The 22517-nt window shown below is 44.1% G+C and overlaps 1 protein-coding gene across 7 annotated transcripts in view; it reads right to left on the minus strand.

The window, feature by feature from the left end:
* Nucleotides 1-776: 776 nt before the first annotated feature.
* The window catches only part of LOC149358297 (uncharacterized), an 87014-nt gene continuing 65273 nt past the window's right edge, over nucleotides 777-22517 (minus strand). For 4 of the 7 annotated variants that reach the window (XM_089570328.1, XM_089570325.1, XM_089570327.1 and 1 more), the window contains 11 exons: nucleotides 22284-22377; nucleotides 21296-21501; nucleotides 20069-20164; nucleotides 18946-19016; nucleotides 17914-17994; nucleotides 15181-15294; nucleotides 14887-15063; nucleotides 13899-14093; nucleotides 12165-12326; nucleotides 11542-11640; nucleotides 777-7865 (listed from right to left, as the gene is read on the minus strand). In XM_089570328.1, the coding sequence (XP_089426454.1) occupies nucleotides 7705-7865; nucleotides 11542-11640; nucleotides 12165-12326; nucleotides 13899-14093; nucleotides 14887-15063; nucleotides 15181-15294; nucleotides 17914-17994; nucleotides 18946-19016; nucleotides 20069-20164; nucleotides 21296-21501; nucleotides 22284-22377 (1456 nt within the window). In that variant the 3' untranslated portion in view covers nucleotides 777-7704. The remainder of the gene's footprint in view (nucleotides 7866-11541; nucleotides 11641-12164; nucleotides 12327-13898; nucleotides 14094-14886; nucleotides 15064-15180; nucleotides 15295-17913; nucleotides 17995-18945; nucleotides 19017-20068; nucleotides 20165-21295; nucleotides 21502-22283; nucleotides 22378-22517) is intronic. The other 3 variants (XM_089570329.1, XM_089570326.1, XM_089570324.1) reach the window with 1 other exon arrangement.

Here is a 22517-nt window from a genome sequence, read left to right on the forward strand (position 1 = left end):
TGCAAGTTCATAAATTTTATCAAGAAAAAAAAAATCTTTATAACACCATTCATTCTATAAAGCCTTTCAACTTAATTTTGCCCGCGTGAGGGCCTTCAGAGTGCTTGTAAATTCACAGTAAACTGGTGAAATAATAGTATTCATTTCTAGTAATCTGCATGGTCATCAATTATATTGGTCAGACCTGCAATCTGGCAGAGTCATTTTTTTCGATGAAAACTTCAAAGCGCCCAAAACTTTCTTTTCTCATTAAATTCACATCCATGTTTGCCTTATCGCCAAATCAGTGTCCCTCCCTCTTCTGTTTTCCAGTGCAAGTGAGAGCAGAAAGTAACTGCACAATTGCAGTGCGTCAGGAATTTAATTCTGTGTTGAATTTTCAACAGTTCCGTACTCAGGAAAACTTTTGGCGGGTCTTCCAAATGACATTCTGAACTTCATTCATCATTCTGATGATTACCACCAGTCTTGAATTAGACTGTAACCAGACAGGCTAAGTACTAAAACTTTTGGGAATTTAAAGTACAGAGGTTTGAAACCAAGTGTCGCATGCGGACAACATATACACTGTTAGGAATCAGTACATAGATTTGAGATGACCACTTAAGTTTGCTTTCTCACAGCAAAGAGTATGATCAGGGGCCCTCACAAACCAAAGAGAAATTAGAATTTTTGTTTAAAAGTTCAGCACTCTCCTTCCATGACTCTTGGGGAACGTCCTCAGCAGGAGTGGGAGATATGCTAGGCCTGTTCACTACAACTCCAAGGCACAGCAGTAAGTCTGAATGTTTCTTTATTGATACTAATAACAGCCGTGTATACATACAAAAAAGGTGATGACAATCGTGCCAGGAAACACAAAATACGCACACAATAAACCCACAGCCCCACTAGATATTGAAACGTGACACCAGAAACGCATCTTCAAAGCTCCAAACATCCCCATAGTCTTTTCCAACTACTACATATCACAAGTCGCACTTCAGAACATTGCACTCACAGAATACACACTGAGAACATGTTGCTATTCAGAACAGGCTACAAATCGTCTGGAACTAAACAGTTCGCTCAAACACTACAAGTGTGGAGGGCACATTTCTGGGGAGCCAATTTCCAAACTTCAATTTTTTATTCAGCTGCGGGAATGCATCCAGCTGCTGCTTGCAATATAAAAGGCCACAGCTACACACCCTGCCCCGTTTCAGTTTCTTGTACTTCAAACAGTGCCTGCACATAGGCCAACCCTTCGCGCTACGATTTTCATCGAACGTGTTGCAGAAAAGATTAAAAAATCTCAACAGAGCTGCAATTATAATGCGTACGAACAGTCATTTTCTGAATGCACTGCCCGCAGAAATTCCTTCAGAGAATGTGCTATCAGTTTACCTCGCCAATCTTTTCATCTTTTCTGTCTGAGGTACACAGTTCCCATAAACAGACTCTTCTCCAGGCTTGCAGTCGCATCTATTACACTTTGTCGCACATACTTCATGCTAAATTTTAGAACAATGTAATTAAAAATTAAAGACTTCCAATTGGCCCATTTCACAGTCGTACAGTTCTTTATTATATTCATTAAAACCTGGAGAGCAGCTAAGATCGCATCTTCTCGAATCTGGCAATGGCCAAGAAGCCAGACTACGACAGGTATCCTCAGCCAGCAGCTATTATCATTTTGCCTAGATACTTTACTTCCAATGCCTTCTCTACCAGCACATCTGAAATGGTATCATCTGGAAATGTGAAATATAGTAAAGCAATGACTACACCAATTAACTTTGCAATGAGTGTTTAAAAAAAAAATACAGCTTAGGTTATGGATCACCTGGAAATTGGAACTGCGCGGGCTTCTAAACAACAAATTACATTCTCAAAACAACACAGGTGAATTAAATAGGCCGAGTACATGCTGCTGCACACAATGCAATTTGAGCAGCCAGCTACAGCACAGAAGTTCTGCACAATTAAAAACATTTTACTGGATAGTAATTCAGTGAGCAAGATCTCAACAAGCATGAAGATCCGGCATCAAATCTATCCATTCGAATTTACGAATTGCTGCATCATGTGGCTCACTCTGAAACTTGGAAAAATGTCTAATGCGTCGAAAGTGCCTTCAAAGTAGTTTTTGATACCATTGCATCACTGTGAAGTTGTGCTAGAAAGTTACACGGTACGTGCGAACAAGGTATGCATGAGCAAAGAACAAGCCATCAACAGCATGTCCACGCTTGAATTAACAAGCTGCAGTCTTGTAGTCCACCCACACTTGCCATGTTGCATCCTGCTTTCAAGTCACCGGCAACTTTCCAGTGTGACTTCACATTTATGTGTAATACCACATCTAGCACATATGCACTTGTCTAAAATACGACCAATATCGCCAGAAATGTGTTCCCCTCAACAACCTGTGCGCGCTTGCAATAGAACAAGTGACAACAGGATTGCACTTCCACCTCCTCTCGCAAAGAATCTCCCTCGGCAAAATGTAGGTTATGGCGTAAAAATAAAGCTCTGCTCTGGGCAACACCTCGCATGACTGCAAGCGCAACATGCGAGGAGAAATGTTGCGTACTGCACCTCTGCCAGATGGCTCTTCACAGGCACAGCAACACAGAAACGCAGCACAGTTTTGCAAGCCCATTCGTGCCGTTCACTCGCATCCACTCACAACAGCTTGGACCATTCACACATCAACACTGTTAACTCCCTTGGCAGAGTGCTTTGCGAGGAGTGTGCCTCTTCATTTATTTCTCGCCTTGGCACATTCTTTCGCCTTTGTTCTCTCAGCAAAAAAAAAAATCAAACTTAAGAGGCTGATTCATGCAGAACAGTGTGACTTGCTGTCTACAAGCACACGTCACCACTTTTCAACTAGTTGAGAAAGATTCATATTCCAGTTCAAGACCTCGCTGTCTAATTGCCATCCCTTACTTCGATTAAGTTCGGCAGCAAGTGCGCTTGCTTTGTGCTAAAGTTCAGTTTACTTCCACTACTTAACTATCTTACCGATATTGATGTGCCAGATCTAATCCTTCAAGCAAGCAGTACTGTATAGTAGCTTAATGAAATTTCTAATGCACTCTAATGCAAGTTAGTTCCATAAAAGATGTTAGTGAAGCTGCTGATCACCATGAAGACCCCGAGAAGAATGTTTTACATAATAAGTGTGAATGCCTTGGTCTTATAGTGGTTTCTGTGCGTGCGTTAAGATCTAAACACTTGAATATGAATCTAGAATTAACAGCATTGTGCTAGAATGCGCACTAAATGATGCTGTACGCCTAGAAACTCTTGGCTTTGATGGGTAGTCACCAACTGATGGAAGAAACCATGACACCACCAAAATATACACCCACCCATGGATCATGCACGTATAAAGTAACAGTAACACTGAAAATACTACCATAGGCGGAAAAAATATATCACAAATAAAAACACTAGCAGAAAAGGGCCCTGTAATACCTTGCGTCTTTGGTGTACTGATAAATTAAGCAATAAATACTGCAAAATATACACAAAAAAATAATTGAGGGACGTAACTTCATATACTAGCTTATTTGTTTCTCTAGCAAGAAAAATAGAAACCTCTGCGCTGCTAACCAGAACTTGCAGACACCAGTTCACTATCTGTCCAGACACAAAGAACAACGTACTTTGCACAAATCCAGTAGAACACTCGTGTATTGCAGCTTCTATAACTGACTCGGGACACAGGAGTGGGGTAGGGGAGAAGGGTGGAAGCAGTCTCTGCTCAACACCGGTATCTAAACTAAAACTAAAATAAAAATTCTCGCCAAGACGAGCGAGAAAGAAACGAAACTGCCACGACGTGTGTCCGACTACGATGATCAAAAAAACCTTGTAGTGCTCTTTCATCATGCAGAGCAGTGGATGAAAACTTTGGGCTGCGTTAGCAACAGTTCGAAGTCCAGCTGGACTCTAATACACTCCCCATCAACGGACATGCCTCACACGACACTTAAACAGGGTGAACGGGAGTTTCTCTGGCTTTTGACGTTCTGTCCAACACGATGACGTCGGGAGAATGGCGTCAGATATAAGTAGGAGACCGAGAAAAAGCGGAACACGCCCTCTTACACTTTGTACATGTGCATCGGCACTGCGTGACGCGTGCCGACAAAGGAGATGCAAACAGCCAGGTAAGTCATACAGAGATTTGTGCACGACGCCACTAACCATGTTGTAGTCGGAGTATTCAAAACCTGTGCCATATGCACACGAGAAATGACATCAAGTGCTTAATACATAATGCCTACAGTTAATTGATGTTATTATTTTCAGAGTTGTCGCTGCATGTCTAGATTTTGAACCATTAAATGCCCTACTACACTACTCTCAACTACTTCTAGTGCTTCACTTCCAGCACAGCCTTTGTCCTCGTAAGATTAAAGAAACGTGTTGCAAGATGCTAATCTGTGAGCATGAAGTTCTATAATATACCCGAAATATCTGGCAGATCGCTGAAATGCGAATAACGTTGAAAAAAAGTTCGACACTGCCTCTGTGTCCACATGCTTTCTAATGTGCTGCACAAAATATACATTCGGCAGTGACGCACAAACACAGTAGGCCCACTTATACTGCTTCGTAAACTACAACCAGCGCCATGACGGCAGCACCGGCAACATAGTTGGAAATTTTTACTCGAATACAATGCCCTGCTCAAAAACGCAAAAAGTGGTAATACTGTTCAGATGTATTAAAACAACCTTCCAAAGAATGTCATTGTCTCTGTTCAGTAAGTAAAAGAAAAGCAGCAACATGTTGGAAGATAAACCCATATTTTATCTACAGTACTGGCTATAAGCTTGCATCTGGTGTACCGGAAAACCAACGGGTTCCTCACATAAGAATTACTAGGCACCTGAAAAAAAAAATGTGACAAGACTGTACAACTCTTTTATGTGAGAAATGGAGTCAAGAATGCATATAATTCATGGGTGAATGGAGTTGACGAAGATTTATGCACTTGGTGTCATTTTTCTGCACATATGGCACGAGTGTAAGTGAGCCAAGCAAGTGAACACAATTTTAACTTTCTGTGAACATGAAACTGTCCATGTCAGATCGGCTATTTCGATAGTAAAACTTCATGCTGGGCTTGTTGGTTCACATTCTTACAAGGGCCTGTCACAGTGTAAGGGGACGACACACCATCCTGCTGTCTGTTCCGTGTTGTCCCGCTACGGAACGAAGGACCCTCCCAAGAATATTCCAGCAATATATCGTAAAATTTTTTTTCACGAAAAAGTAGTTTAAATTCTTTTAGAGCACAACTTAAATGTTGGAGGGGTTGGGGGGGGGGGGGGGGGGGGGGTAATTTTGTCATCAGATATGAAAAGGAGTTTGTGTGCAGCCTTATGACAATGTCGCCTGGCTACATTAACGCTCGAATAAAAATGGGCACAGACTAATGCAAGCTACAACACAAAAATAAACGCCACTCAAAGCACTTTTTGTCAGCTTCGTTTTAGACGCCTGATAATGATAATGTACAAGCGGGTGACACACGAAAAACAGATCTCCGTTGGCTGCATTTCTTTCTTTACAAATATTTGTCATAATCCAGTTGCAAATGAAACTGAATTGTAATGTGCGTTACTGCCAGTGGACACATTCTATAATGAAAAAAAAAAAAAAAAGCTAGCTTCTTCAGCGAATAAAAATAAATGCCCCCATTTAACAGCTGCCCATAACACATGCATACTGCAAGCGAGGAGATCTACACACCAGGAAAATATGAAAACACAAAATAATACATCACACTGAACTGCAAATATCTATGGGCGTGCTTGATTTTTGTCACACAGCTTCTCAAGCTATAAAGTTATTACCAGACCGGGTCACGCATCATCTCAAGGAAAGTACAGTCAGACACAGTTAACAACTATTTTTTACCTAAAAATACTCTCACAGCCTCTCGTGCTCAACAAATGTTGCGTTCATGAGAATTTCTGCAACACAGCACTGTAGTCAGAACATGATGTGCAGCTTAAAAAAACAACAAAATAAATAAAATGTATTTATGAAGTGATCTAGACTTAAACACATCACCCTGTAAAAAAAAAAAATAAAATTGAAAATAACCATTCAAATGACAACACTAAGTATCAACTACTATGACAGGGTCCCAATAAAATGTATCCCTTGAATAAAATTGTTGTTTGCGAGAAAGGAAAAGCAGTAATTAAAAGCAACATCTCCCAAGCTTTCTGTACAATTTCAAATAAAAAAAGTTGAAGTTCTGCCATGACCCACTAATACAATTATAAACATTTCTGCACAAAATATCCGCACCTAAAGAAATGACTAATCCACAATTTGTATGCTGAAGCACATATCTGTGATATATAGAGTAGGAACAGTCACACCAGTGCTCCAGCTGTCTTCAGGAATTGTAAAATTTAACTACGTCGCAGACAACTTTGTGTTTTCAACTCAAGGTCTCGGTCATACATGAGAAGAAAAGCTGCAAAGAAGACCCTGTGAGAAAAGCAACAAAATAAAGGTATTCCCAACCAAACCACAAGCAACAGAGTTGTGAACAGAGAGACTAGATGTGTTTCTCAGGGACAGTTGGGTCATACAGACATTCTGCCTCGCTGCTATCTTCACAGAAGAAGACAACGCGATGCAGGGCTCCAACTGATCACACCATTCCGATTGCTTGAATTGGTGATCCAACACATGCCCGTTTGGACTTGTATCTTCTTACCTGTCTAGCATTTCATGCTTTCTGTAAAATGTGCAGAAACAACTCAATGCAGATGACCCATACAGGCGATGTCTCCATATATATATACCGGCAACCTTAGTGAGCATATGAATGAAAAAATGAGCAGTTTTACCCATCTCATTTCGCACAGAATTCAGTAAACCAGAGGACACATACTGTTCCTTTACCATGCAAATGTTTTGAAGTTGTGAACGCGACCAGACAACCCTAAAAAAAATAGAGCACCGTAAAATACCTCAGTGGAGAGCACTGTTAACACCCCTGAGGAGCAACTAAAAGAAACAGATAGAAAATCAATGTGACTATATCAGGACCACTGCAGATAAAAAAATCTGATCAGAGGACTGTAGCGCACAAGCCGTATGAGGCTGGCTCGAGAAATTGTGCTCTTATTCGTCCTTAACGATTATAAAGAACAAAGTCAAGTTCTCTCGCATTTTTTTTCTCGCACACATTTCAACCTAAATGCCTATGATTCCCCCTCATAGTTCCACGCTTCAATTGTGAAGGAGTTTACACAAAGACAATCTCTATCTGCCTAGCTCTCCTGGGCACCTCGCCTTCAAACAGGCTGGTCGCACTGCTTACATTTCTCCTATCCACAACTGCCTGCCCCATCATTGTGACGCGTCTATATTTCCAACATTAAACCATACATGATCCTAGTGATTAAGGCAGAGCTAGACAAAACATGCACAAAAAAAAATAATGACGGTCGGGGAAGGAGGTCAGAGAAAGAGAGATTGACGGAAGACAAAGGCTAGGCTAAGCAGGCTACCCAAGAACCTCGTCTTGGAGACCAAACCTGGCTTTCCCACGTGGCCTTTGATGGCAACCTAGGCGCGCCAAAAGGTGCGCTGTATTCCTTTCGCGAACTCGCCCCCCGGAAAAGACGGCACTACTTCCACAGAAAGCTGCCTTCCCCTGTGTGCTTCAGCACCGGCTCACTTTCCCGTGACCCAGAACTCTTCGAGGCGATTTCTAGCCTTGTCGAGGACGTCCACGCCAGTCTGGCCGGCCGGCTGTGGCTTCACGGGGTCCTCCGGACCTGCCTTGTGCGGGGACTCTTCAGGGGCAGCCTTCGGTATTGGGTCCACTTTGCCCTCTGTGTCACGAAAGAAAAGCAGAAGAAAAAAAAACACGAGAGAGAAAAAAAAAACGACAGTTTGCTTCAAGGCATTTAAGCACAGAAGGACAGAGAGAGGAAAACAAAAATGTTCGTTTTGTTGCTGGTAAGGGGCCTGTAAGCATGAAATACTTTGAAGTGGCTCTCTCTTCTGTAGTGCTAACAAACTGCACAGAGGGTAATACAATGTGACCTATGTTCGCACAAAGCAGCTTAGCCATGCTGCATCTAGGGTTGCTGAGGAGCTTGGAGAGCTTGCAATCTTCCACAGCATGGCCATCTAACAAGTTGAAGTTCTGCAATGCCTGCTGCTCCACCATTCAATTCTTTCTTCAGTTTGACTTTGTTAGCCTAAGTAGGGGTTGATTTTGAGTGTTACTGCAAGTTATGCTCAAGTTCCCTTAAATTCATTCCTCCAAACTTTGCTGCACATTATGCTTAAAATGTGCAGAATCAGAAAAGGATCCAAACAGCCTTAGGTTTTGATGCTGGTGCCAACGTTTATAGATACTTTTTTAGTTCCATAACTCCTCTGAAAGCGGGCGTTGCTTGTACCCGGGCGGTGAGAGGGCGCTGCAGTCAAGGTTTGCGCCGTCGCCGGCGCGCGCGCGCGGCTCCTCTGAGTCCTTTCCTGCAGTTACTACTTAGCCCGTGCTCGGGTTTGTCGCTGCCTTTTTTTGTCCTTTTGTGTTCCTGTGCGCTCTGCCAACACGTGGTCCCCATCGTGCACTCAGAACAACAAACGCTGCTGGCCGTGAAGCAGCTTTCGAGCGCGACGATGCCAACTTGCTTCGTGCCCGGCTGTACCAGCCGGTACAAGAGCAACCCGGAGAAATGCCATCCGGACGGAAGCAAGACGAAATATCAAACTCATTGCATCAAATCAAACCCTTGAGTCCCTGTGGGTGACATTGATGTCAGTGCTGTCCATTATAGACTTCCTACACAACAAGGGCGTCAGCTATATTCTCACAGCGAAGTTAAACCAAGACCCGCTTGAGGTAATTAGACTGGCACGTTGAAAAAGCCTAGAAATACTCATATAAAATGTTTTTTTTTTTTTAAATCCAGAGATTTTTTGGCCTAGTGAGGTCAATTGGGGGTGACGAAGACCACCCTACAGTGACGAAGTTTAGCCAATTATTTAAGCTGCCTTTTCTTTACACACCTGTTGAAGTAGCTGTGAAAGGGAACTGATCGTGTCTTACTTAGTGCCTTCAAGAGCCTCGGAGAAAAGCGTTGCGACGCCCTCATCCAGAAAAAGTCTAGAAAGAACAGATCTGGCAGGAGCTGATGGCGATACCTTTCAGGGACCTCTCCAATGCCTCCAACGACCACAGATACAGGGTTCCATCATCAGAAGAAACAGCCCTGTACTATTTGGCAGGCTATGTGGCTTTCAAAAAGAAAAATAAAGCGAAATGTGAAGTCTGCAAAGCGGACGCACTTGGCAGGCAGGATTCTCTGCCGCTTGAGGCTATGCTCATTATTGAGCGCGAGTATGTCAGTGGCAGTCTCGCGTACCCTTCCGAAAAGATGTTTGCCTGTGTAAGCGCGGTAGAGGGCACTATAAAACAGGCTACAAAGAGCGAGTTGTTCGGCGACCTGTTTTGGAACATGTTGGATTCTCTTGTAAAAAAAGGCACGAATGGTATTGGTTGTCCAGAGCATGCTGAGGTGTTCACAGCTCAATTAATTTACTTTTATTTAGTGACGCGCATGCACTTCTTTGCGCGAGCAAAGTGCTTGGAAAATAGTAGTGCTGTTAGAGCTCAAAGAGAGCGAAAGAAGGCGCGAAGCTTGTCTCACAAATTAGTTGACAGAAAATTTGTCAACAACGATGTTTAGTGGGTTTGTGAATAAAATTTTTCTATTTAAATGCCAAGGGCCTTGAGTTGCTCTTGCATTTCGCCTACACCAGTATCGAACTCGCGGCTTTCGGGAAAGCGGCCGCGGGCCGTAGCCACTGAGACAGCGGCGGGTTTTATTTGCACCAGTATTGCTCTAATAAAACGTAAAGTAGTTTTGCGCGAAATGCGAGACGCAAAAGCCAGTCGCGAAAAACTGGTTCGGCGGCTAATCCGAATCTATTGAAGTAGAAAGGTTAGGTTCATCTCACGAGAAGTGGAATCGAAGCATGCCTTTCGTCATTGCCCGTACAAAACGGCCACTTGTGACACTGCTCAGAATACCGGTCTTAAGTTTACAAACGCGCTAAGCACATATATGTTATAAAATACCTCCAAGAAAGAGCCGGAAACAAAAAATAACATGTTGCGCAGCGATGATTCGAATGCGAGTGCTCGTGCAAAACGCTGCACGCTAGCAGACGACTCTCGCTCTCCTAGCTCAACCCGCGATTGCAGCGCCGCGGTGGCGGGGACAGCGACAGGCCGCCTGCTCCCTACGGGCGCTGCGAGGAGTCATGGAACTAAAAAAGTATCTATAAACGTTGGCTGGTGCAGCCTGGATGTGGCAGCTTCACAATTGGATTTTTAAAGTCCGGCTTCTTCGCTTGGACAGCAAGCATAGCAGGCAGACAGATAGCTATGCTGCAATAATACTGGGGTCTGCATGTGTAGCAATGATTATCTTGTTTTCATGAAGGGTGCATCAAATGCTTCAAGAACACTGGCAAAAGAAGCTATTAACGATAATCTTAATGTACAACCATCCCTTTTTTTCTTTTTGAGATCACAAAATATTTTCTCGACTAAATCAGTTGGGTCACCTTTAAAGCAAACTAAAGTGAAACAAATACCCTAGGAGTGTCAATATAAAAAGTTAGAGCTATCTGTGAGGCAACAGTAAAAAGTAGTTCTACATGCATGATGGGTTCCAAAGCGTGACAAGAGGGAGACAAAAGGAAAAGAACACACACGACAAACACACGACAAAGCGCTTGTCGTGTGTGTTCTTTTCCTTTCGTCTCCCTCTTGTCGCGCTTTGGAACCCATCATGAATGTTTACCAACTTGCCCAACTTTTTGCCCTCCTTCAGTACTACATGCATTCCAATCGACAAGCATGCTACTCTACACACTCTAAACACAACCACAACGGTGGCCTAGTCGTTCGAGCATCTGCCTCACACACGGGAGGTGCAGGGTTCGATCCCCAGTGCCGCGGCGTACCCACTGGTGATACAATGGGTACAAGCTTTCCCCTGCCTGGTGCTCAGTTTGTTTCTTTAGAGGTGAAATGCAGGGGAAATGGGTCTCTGACCCCATCTTGATTAGAGGAAACAACCTTGTGCCATGGCGCTCTTTGGCCACAGATGCCCTGGCCCCATAAAAATTCATCAGCATCATCAACACAAATGAAAATCCTCATGAGAATATGACAAGCGACAAAAGCAGCAGACCCACGCAGTTTTGCAGTATGCTATCGCCTTTGTTATGCGCAAGGAGTGCAAAACATTGAAAGGACCCGAAGCTTTATGCTGAAAGCGACAGCTACTGTGCTTAGTAAGATGCTACCATGGCAACAGCAGCAGCGTAAAAAAAGAGGAAAGGAAACAGTTCAATGTATTTAGGGGAGTCCCTAGAAAAAGTATTTCCAATCTCAATTACATCCCTTACTGAAGAACATGCCATAACCACTGAGCCACCGCAGCAGCTAACTACTCCCTTGATAGGAAAGGAATGACTGCTGACCAGGAATGGCAGACTCCATTTTTGGTGCAGGTGCTGGCTTTGGGGCTGTGTCTATGATGGGTGCACTGGTGGTCCCCTTAGCCTTCCCTGGCCAGTCACCTGAGAGGACAAACACACATGCAGGTCATGGAAGCAGTGAAATAAGAAAACTGAAACAAATAAATTGAGAATCGAGAAAACAACGGTATGGTTTCATGAGAGCCAGTGCTGGGAAACTGTACATTACGATGCAGGCTGTTTACTACCTTCACACATAGTACTGGGCCCACAAAGAGGAACAGGCAAACCTTGGTCTGAAATTCCATTTTCAAACAATTAACAACCAGAAGCTTGGCGCTGCAAGTAAATATTTTTGCCTGATGTGGCTTGGGCACCTAGAAGTAGAGAAAATGCAGCAAGGTGCAAACTGACATTTAGTGCACTGCAAATGCCAGCTGGCTCAAAAGTAAAAGCTCGTAACAAGACAGGATCTCTAGAGACCATTTGTTTGAGAGAGTACACCAGAACAACAATGTAAAAGGCTTGCAAAACTATACTACAAGTGCATGTAAGAAAGGAAGTAGACCCTCATCACAGCCTCCAATGACTTGAAATGCCTCTCCTTGCGTAACCCTTCCACGTACCAGCAGGTGACTGGCCATCAGTCCACTCGAGGCCTCGGCCAGTGTCCAGAGGAACCGTCCAGGTCTCGGGGTCAGGTGACTTGACCCCCGTCACCTCCTCGGGTGACTTGACAGTTGTCAGTGGCACGGGTCCAGACTGGGGCTCTGGCAGTGGCGATGGGCCTGAACAAACCACACGGGAGCACCAGAACAAGCATCACGGCTGTTGTTAGAGGGACACTAAAGAGAAGACCCATACAAGCAAGAATCTAAGCTAGACTGATAGCTAAGCCCTTAGGAACAATACCAGCACTTTTTCTTCACTGAAAAAGTAACTGAACTGCTGAAGGAACCACCAGTAAGGTCCCCAATTTCCTCCCCGATTCATACCTCCACGAAAAGCTTTTCTTGCCAATCACATGAGCTTCAGAAACAAAATTCATCCAACAGATGGCACCATTGTACCATCAGCCGCAAAATCCAGTTTATCACCCTTGATGCTAATGGTGCCCTCGCCATTTGGAAAAAATGTGAACAAACCTGAGAGCTAGGCCATGACTTGTACTTCTGAATTTGCTGTGCACAATAGCTTCACACAGGCCAAGTGGGTGGCATGCGAAGAGAGCACCTCAGAACATTCTTATGTCTTAACAGAGTGTGTGACACTGCTGTCCTATTTCGGCGCTACTCACTGTCAAGTACTATTACATGTGAAAGCGATGAACCAATCATGTGCAGCAAAGAATTCACCTGACCAGGCACAGTTACTGCAGTTCTTGAGGGCCATTGCTACAGTCTTTTGCTTTTACACAATTCTTTGGGTTAATTACTCTCTGTTCTTGATAAAAATGACATGTCTGCAATCTTATGGCATTAATCTCTCAGCCTGGGTGGACTTAGTACTCCACTTTAGTGTCCCTTTAACATGTCGTATTCCATACGTTATGGTACAAGACCTAAACACAAGTGGTGACAGTGATAGACCTTTGGAAATAGTACAGATAAAAGGAAGTCTCCTATGCTACAGGCATGCATTGTTCTAAACATAACAATAATAAAACACACATAACATAATCAGGAAAGGAGGGATACACCTTTTGTAGTACATCCATGCCGCCATTTCCCACTATCCCACTACGCTTGCAACTGATAATACTACAAGTAAGCATGCATCAGGTCAATAAAATTCGACTATGAGCAGCCGCACATTCAATATTTCGCTTGCAATGAGGCTGCAGTATACAATGGCTTTGTGAGACATATGACAGTGTAGCACAAAAAAAAATAATCTAGCATTTCCAAAATTCAACACCAGTTAACATTCTCCAAATAACATTTGCTTGTCATTATTGTTCGGTATAGTATTTGCTTCTGATAATGTTTGTAGCACCATCGATGCAAAGGTTCAAGGCATGTACACACCCTGTGTACCTAAGAGCACATGGTAGCACATGGCATACGGTGTAGCATGGTAAAGCACCTGAAAGTACACTGAGGTTGGACTCTACTGGTTGCTTTGTTAGTCATGATTCGAAAAAATAAACGACTAATAAACTACTGCTGCATTAGGTTACACACAACCAGCATTTTGCAAACCTCAAGGACAGTCTCAGCAGCCTTCATTCTGTACCATGCAGCCAACAGCAGGAACTGGCCATTTTGCCAGGTAAGATGCCAGCTTGTGGCTAGGTGCTTAACAAGCCGTTGAGTGGAAAAACACTGGGTTTCGAAAAGAGAGTGGGAGGGACGACGCACTGGCCATGTCGGCCGAAGCCAGGGCCGAGGAGCTGGCACTGGAGCCATTCATGGGCGGCAGGCTGCTGGGGCGCACTGCATCCGACTTGCGCTCTGAGCCAGACCCGGGAGTGGCTGCCTCCACGCTCTCGGCCGGCGTCGTCGCCGGAGGCACCAGCACACCGTCCTCACCGCCACCATCCTCAGCCTTGCCTGCTGCACCAAGAAGGGGGTGGGACATTTGGCCACACGCTCAGGCCACTGCCACTGTGCCACGGCACACAGCATGAGTTGCTAGTAGCAGTCACTGCATGACATGCGTTGTCAGGCTTCGACAGTGACACAGCACACGACTCCAATCCTACACCAACAACCTCCATTCCTTTCCACTCCATCCCGCCCTGTCTGTTGTTCCACACACTGTCCTGCATCTAGCGCCCTCCTTTGTTCGTTCGTGCAACTAGAAGTACACTAGCACCCAGGCAAAGCTTGGTTGGTCGCCATCTCTAAGAAGCTTTAAAAAATGCAGGAGTCAGTTCAAGTGCATCTCACAGTTGCAGCTACGAAAAGTGAGTGGAATTACACACATTTCAACTTGCTTTTGGTACAGTACTTTTAAGGCAGCTCTTAGCACATGTAACACTGCAATCAACATGCAGGAATGCACACTGGAGCACCAAAATCTCTCGACATTGCTGCATAAAATGCAATGCTGGTCCAGTGTTTAGGGAAATCCCCCAAGGTGGAGCAGATTTGTAACAAGGCAGTAATCACCGAAGAGCTGGCATACAGCCACAAAGGAAAGCTATACAGCTTTCACAAAAACTTCCTAGTTTTTAGAAAGATTCACCCAACGGGGTTCGAACTCCAGGCAGTCGCTTTGCAAGTGAACTAACCAGGAGGGCTAGCAGATAGCAAAACACAATGCAAGATACAATCTCCACCTTCATCTCCTTGTACGAGTCGAGTACTCATGAGCCAGTAACGCTTTTGAAAAGATTCTTGTTACCTGTTACTTCCCGCTGCTTGCTGTCAACCTCCTCGCCCTCTGGCTTTCCCTGTGGCTTGAGCCAGATTTTGCCGTCCTGCTCGTTGACAGCAGCCGATGCGGGCCGAACCACTGCCCGAGGTTTTGCGGCAGGGGGCGCAGCACTCTCCTGCAGTGGACGCCGCGGTCTCGAAGCTCCTGAGCAAACCAAACCCTTCATTTATTCACACTCATATTTTAAATTACATAAAACACGCACGCATGCGCAAAGTTGGTGTAACAACCAAGCCTCAGCTTTAAGTGTGAGCCACTCGCCTGTCTTCTTATCGTCCTTCTTGTCAGTCTCGGCCATCGGCGTTCGCCTCTGAGGCGGTGATGAAGCTGCCCTCGTTCGTGATGAAGTCTTGGCCCCGTCATCGTCATGCTTTGCTAGACAGCAAAACAAAATGTAGCAGCAGTAAGCGCCTGCACTTAAAACACAAGATCTGTGCAGGTATACTACAGAAGAATAGAAACTGCCTCATCCCAATTGATAGCTATATACCCACTGTTAAAGGTCAACGGTTTCTGCCATTACTTGCTCTTTCCGCACGAGTTTTTCACGGAAGCTTTGCATGTGAGCTGCTCTCACCTCATGCCATCTTCATTAGTAGATATGACAAGGTGCTACAAAGCCAGAATCAAAGGAAAATGCCTGACGCGAGCTAGAACGCATTATTTCACATTTTTACATTTGCCTGTAGTGAGCAACTATATTTGGATGCAATTTGAATTGGCAGCAAAGCTCCACCTTCATTCATGAATGCCATACACTGTCCTTCCATGTAAAAAAAAAAGAAAAAAGGTTTAGTGTGAAACATTTTATTGTTACCTAAACAAAAACTTAATTAAAACGCAAAATTATAAGTGCAAGATTTTTGATGTCTTTGACTTGTTTCATAAAGTGAAACATTAAATTGTTGATTTCAATAATTTCTGTAACAGTTTAGTACAGTAATAGAGTAGTACCCTAAGGGCTATAGGCTGTTATCAACTGCTGTTTCTTAAAATGGATACTACTATAGCATAATATGTTCCCATATAGTACAAGGTAGCAAGACGAGTACTGTATTTATCAGCGTGACAAATTCACTCGTATTCTAAATACACCTATTTTCTCTCACAAAATATCAGTAGCAATTCTTCCAGAAAAACAGGAAGCTGCACAATTATGAGCTCGTTCATAATTAGGTTAGGCATGCATTTGGAAAAAAGACAATCACAATAATCCCACATCAAAACAAACAAAAAAAAAGCTGACCTAAAGGCTAGTTAGATGAACGTACATGCACAGACAAAAGTTTACAGAACGCAATGTTATTGCAAATTTTTAGTTCCATCACCACCTTTCCATGCAGCATGGAATAAATTATATAGCCTCAATATGAGTGTGAATTACACACTCTACCATTAAATCTCAAGCAGTGCACCCTGAATGCAAAGAAATGAAATTTCTCTCACAAAGCTGCATTTAAACTTTTCACAGCGGCTGTACATCTTGGGTGGCAAAGCAAGCAGACAAGTAGATCGGACAAGAACAGGCTTGCATGGATGTTCAAATTGCCATTGCAGCCAGTCATGCGCTGGAATGCAATGTTATACACATATCTCTGCCTTAATTCCAATTAAGAAAAATTTGCGGTGACATAGGTTCACCAACAAAGTGAGCCTATATCAGCCTGTTCTATTATCCCATTTTCATCATATCAAATTTCTGCTACTGTATTACCCCGCATAATGAACACACGCCTGAAATTTTCATGGATTTCTTGGGCTGTACAGTATTAAATGAGTAAACATGGTACGCTCGTCAAGTGACTAAACATCAATTTTGCTACCTCTAAAAATTCATATAAGAATACATCGAGTATTTGTGTACTACAGTGAAAGCTCGTTAATTCAAAACTCGATAATTCGAATTTTCGGATAATTCGAACTACACTACTTGGTCCGGCCAAGCTCCATAGAGATCTGTGTATAAAAAAGCCCGTTAATTCGAAAGCGAGTCGGTTCCGTTACGGATAATTCGAACTACGCGCCACCGCGCCTGGGCGGCTTGGCACACAGCATGTGGCCAAAAAAAAAAAAAAAAAGCACCTACTCCGCATAGTTAGAGGCTGCGTATGTCCTAAACGGGGACAGAAGATGGAACTAGATAAAACCTTGGAAGAGTGGGTAAAGCTTAAATGGCGCCATCACTGGCGCGGTGGCCGGCGGCACCGGAGGGAAGCGGGTTGGCGACCGCGCTGGCGGCTGCCTACCCTCTTTTCTGCGCAACCTCCGGAACTCACAACTAAATGCTCGTAAATTCGAGCCCTGTTAATTAGAAAATACGGATAAGCACTGTCAGCGCGGTCCCAGCCAACGCCCATGAAGGCTATGACTTCGGATGGGCGCTACAAATTACGAGCGAAAAGCTTTTTTTTTCTTTGCGAGTGTCGTCCATGCTTCCACCCATCGGTCGATCGCCAACAGAAGCACGCGCTCAGCCGCGAACGAGACCCCCCACCCCCCCCCCCCCCCCCTTCCGGCACAAGCGCTGGCATTCTGCCAAAGTTCGCTTCCCCCTTGCTGGAGCTAACGTCAAAAGTGATGTTATCTCTGCGCAGCATCTTGGCGCGCCGCCAAGAAATGCGTTGTGGGCCGTGACGGTGCCGAACAGAGGGAAGCGTTAACGACTGACGCTTTTTTTTTTTTTCAGATTCTTAGGCAAAAATCGGGGGTGGGTGGGTTCATTATGTGAGTGGGTTCGTTACGCGAGTAAATACCCTACATACACCGTAATGCAAATGGTTCTTGTCGGTTTTTTCGCGGCCATTCGATAATTCGAACATCGGATAATTCGAACGTTCTTCCCGGCCCCGTGAAGTTCGAATTAACGAGCTTTTACTGTATAAGCAAAATTTAAAAGGTCCTTTGTTAATGTCATATTCCAGCAGTAATAGCGAAAACCGGAAATGTAGGCACTACAGCAGCCAATACGCATGCATAGCTCGAATGACTCCATACCTGGTGTTTTCGGCGACGTCTGCTTCTGTCGAGCGGAAGCTGGAGGTTTGGCTGCCGGAGAAGCTTTGCGCTGGTTGCCAGCTAGTGCACAGAAAGGTGGCAGTAAAGGCAGACATGAGTTCGAATGTTGAAACTACGGAAAATGGCTGTATCATAGCAAAAACAGGAAGGAAAATGAAACCAATTGCATGATTACAGAATGATACACTTGGTGCTAATACATGCTCGTAGAGGCCTCACACAAATGAGAGCATGACAAAGTGTTGCAAAGCATTATCACTGCCACCATAGTCTCTATTCGATACTCTATCCACATAACGGCTACAAAAGTTGAAGGTTCAAAGGCAAAACAATTCAAGCTCGCAACTTTTCACGCTATCTTTCCTGGGCTACGGACACTTTGGATACTGGCATCCAGACATGCTACATAGGTCTGCGTTCCACCAAACAATGAAAACTTTCTGATGATGCAGAACTGGAAAGTCTTAAGACACATACTCAAGAGCTCCCAAAAGTCGTGGGCAAACTTTCTTGAGATATAGTATACTATATAATATACTATATAAGCAATCTACACTGCACAGGTGGCACTGGAATTGCTCCACTGGGTGTCTAAAAACTGCTGCCGTCAGCCAGTTTGGCCGAGATAAATGCGAGACCACATTCTGGCCCATTACAAGCATGCATGCTGATAACATTCCACGCCTAGCTTCTCTTGACATAGCCCGGATAGGCTGATGCACGCCATGTGTTGCTTCGACACAGTATGGAAAAGGACCTCTGGAGCGCCAGAAACTGCTTGCACCTCTCGCTATGCTGTGTGTTATCGCGCTGCAATCGACACGGCAAACTTGAGCGCAGGCTGTCCACTGAGCTGTCACCAACTGCACAAGTGCTCAGATGCATACTGCCTGGGCAAAGTTCTTCTGAAAAGAGGAGGAATGGCTGCCTTATGACCTGGGTGAACAGACATGACTGCACAGAAAAAGATCAGGCAAGATGGTAAAATGCATGCAGCAGCTTGAACCGCACCTTCAGCTTTAACCGGCGACACTGCTTTCGTTGGGCTCTTCTTCTCTGAAGCATCAGTGGCACGGCCAGCCCTAAACCAGGAGACCAATCACACTGTGACAAAGCTCACCATTTCTGCAAAGCCTACATAAGATTTAGTCTTTCTTTTCCCCTGTATTAATAATCAGCTTTTAAAGCACCACTTTTCCAATGAGCTACCTGATGAGTAACCTCACAAACCAGAACCTAGCTCTTCTATGAGCCAAAACATAAGGCTGGCTGTCCATAACAGCCATCATGAAAATAACAGCAAAGATTACGAAGTAGACATGGCTAAGCAGAGCACAGCAATAAAGAATGACAATGTTTAACCTCTGCACAAAGTAACATACTACTGAGCCAAACCTCAGCACTGAAAAGAAACTGCATATTCATACAGGGTCCCTCTTTACACTGTCTGGCATTCACAAATACAAATCCTTATAGCAATAGATAAAAATGCAGAATTCATACAGCTCACACTTTGAAGAACAAAGACACATGCTACACATCTGGTTGAAAGAAGCACAGGCACCTATCAGGCTCGAATTAAAATGAAACAAGCTTTATGAATAACTACTCAAGCTTCCTGTGAGCTGATGGTTGACTATTAGGCATGAGCCTTCACGTCAACGCAAGGATTAAACCGCTTAGTGTCAGAGGCAAACAAAGGCATACCAATGAGTGTCCTAAAAAGACCAGGAACGGCAGTTACTAAGACTAGAAAGAATACAGTTAATAAGAATATTTTTCATTCCATTCCAGCCCAGCAGCACAAATATATATATATATATATAGTAGGCTAAACTCAAAAACAAAGGGGCAAATGCCCCTCAAAGGCATCCGACCAATGGCATTTGGCATAGTTGAACTCCTTCGAGAGGCAACTGCTGTTTTGTCAGAGTTTTATCAGACTGTAGTCAGGTTCATAACGTGAGAAACAAGACTCTTTCAAAGGGTATTAGACATGATAAAAGGGACCAAACATAAAAGAGACAACTGCCATTGAGTCATAAAAAGGGAAGAACTGTGCTTCTAAATCAAATGCTTCCAAGCATAAACCAGAAGTTCTGAGTCAATAACAAGTTGCTAAAGCAGCACTCACTCAGCATCTGTCTTTTCTCTCCTCTTAGCAGACTGAGATCGGTGGATAGAAGCTGGAGCAGGCCGCTCCCTGGGAGGCGTCTTCGCAGAAACTGGCCTGCATGGATGTACAAGAAAGATAAGGAAATGGTATGGGTGTGGTGCAGATACAGCAAAGACATATACGGGGTGTCCTATCTGAGACTCACCAGATAAGACAGACATGAAATATTACATACGAATGCTGTTTGGCATGGTGTGCAGCAGTCACTACCTTATCTGCCTTGTTAAGTCAGTGACTTTATTTTGCCTACATTTTAATACACCTCCTTATATGCTTGGGTGTCAGATGATTGTCTTCAGTGTCCTTTTAAAGGAAGGTCACTAATGCTTCCCACTTAACTAATTAAGGTAGGCACAACAAATTTTAACATCAGCCAGTTGGCTTACCCCCCTTTTTTTTCTGATTTTGGTGCATGCTAGGTGGCTTGGCAGTGGCTCTGACAGCGACAGCTGCAGCTAGGAGCCAGTAAGTATATTTTCCTACATATTGCTGCACTGTGCAGTGCTTGGACTGTACAATAGTGCCGAGCAAAACAGCAGTTGCAAAGAATCGAAAGCAGACCTGCAGTTCCTTGTTCATCCTCTCCCTTCATTTTTCTTTGACTCTTGACAAACTATGAAGTTGGTCTGTACTGCCTCAATACTAACTTTTAATGATCAAGAGGCTAATTTCACTGAAAATAGAGTTTTTATAAGCTAGAAATGGCCAGAAAAGAAAAAGTTACCCGTCCCTGCCACAGGCCGTTAGCACGAGCAAATTGTAATGACGTCAAGTGCTTTTTTTGTTTGTTGATCTCTGAGCCTAGAGTGCCCCACCATCCACTTCCAACCAGTGATCACAGAGTCCACAATAGTCTAAACAACATCATCGTCACAAGTTTTAATCGAACAGCCGGGAGTACACTCCATTCTGAATGACCAACCTGTTATCAATAAATATGTCTTGCTGCCAAATGAAGGTCAACAGAGGCACAAAAGGCCAAACAGCTGAATTTTACCACGGACAAAAGTTTAGTGGCACTATCACTAAAGTCCTCTTAGCAACAGCACGCAAGGGAGGTAAGCATAGGCACACTTGCATGTCAAAAAATGTAGCAATGTGAATTCACCATACAAAAAGTGAACTGACAGAGAGAGAGAGAGAGAGACTTTAATAAATAAAGGTAAAATAACAGAATACACTTGCCTAGGTGTGTGTGCAAGTGCCAAGGCAGCAAGGCTGGCACTGGAATCCAGCTTAGCCCACAGGGTGGTCCCGTGCGTCGTGGATGGCCCACCCGTCTGCAGTGCACCGGCACGTGACCGGCTGCGGTACTCGTCAGCCATGTGCAGCCGCTCCACCACCTCTGTGTACCATTGGTTGGGGTCCACCACCGGTGGAGCCTCCGGCATCTGAAGAATAAAATGGTCACAGACAGTAATGGTACTGCATTATCCTGTGCCAGAAAATAACCTAGCAGAATACACTCAGCTCGCATTAAATCAAACTCCTTGGTGTCACTAACTTCTCTTAGAGTTATCAGAAGTACCATTCATTATGCAAACAAGCTATACAAATAGCACCTTTTCGATATTCAAAACCATTGACCGAGGCAGAAATCCATCAAGTGCCGACCAACTGTTAAGAAATTACAAAGACATCCAGCTCCACAACCACAGCTTTGCTAACAAAGATGAACATGAACATGAACAAGGCTCCAGTAGCACAGCTGAAACGTCCTTCCAATTTTCTTTAAGCCTGTAAGGAATTCTACTTCTCAGCCAAAACAACAGGATAGTGATATAGTACGACACTAGCAAACAGTCTGCAGCCTGTTGAAGCTTGATCCTGACAGGCTGAACAAAGTTGCCACTAAACAACAACATTCAACAGCAATGGATAGCTCCAATGCAAGCAGCATTTCAAGCAAGTTCTCACTAGCGCCATGCGGGACGGCATCGCCCAGATGGAGCGGCAGGGCAATAATGTACTGCTACACAGTGTTTAAATCTGCAACCCTTCAACACTCTGACCCCTTCAGAGAAGTGAAGTTCTTACCAAAAGCAACGACCAAAAAAATTGGCAGCTGCAGCTGCATGCTATCATGCGGTAACACATGTAAATAAAGAAACAATTCCCTGTCCACACATCATAGACTTCTAAGCAATACCACAAAAATTTCCACCATACTCACAACGGCTTTCGGTTTTTTCCAGCTGCCATCGACGTACATGTATGAGGAGAAAGGCTTGAACTTCGCCTTGTACTCCGTTCTCTTTGTTGTTTTTCTGTAAAAGAAAGCAAAACGTTCGTCAGTGCTCTCATAACAAACGCCATCAGCACACTGCATTCTTAGCTCAGTAGTGCAACCATAAAAACTTAGGCAGCAACTGACTGTAGTTTTTCTACCGCAGTGATGTGGAGGCTC

This window comes from Amblyomma mixtum, chromosome 2 (genome assembly GCF_055824585.1).
Source record: "Amblyomma mixtum isolate Tamu chromosome 2, ASM5582458v1, whole genome shotgun sequence".
NCBI classification, from domain to species: domain Eukaryota; kingdom Metazoa; phylum Arthropoda; class Arachnida; order Ixodida; family Ixodidae; genus Amblyomma; species Amblyomma mixtum.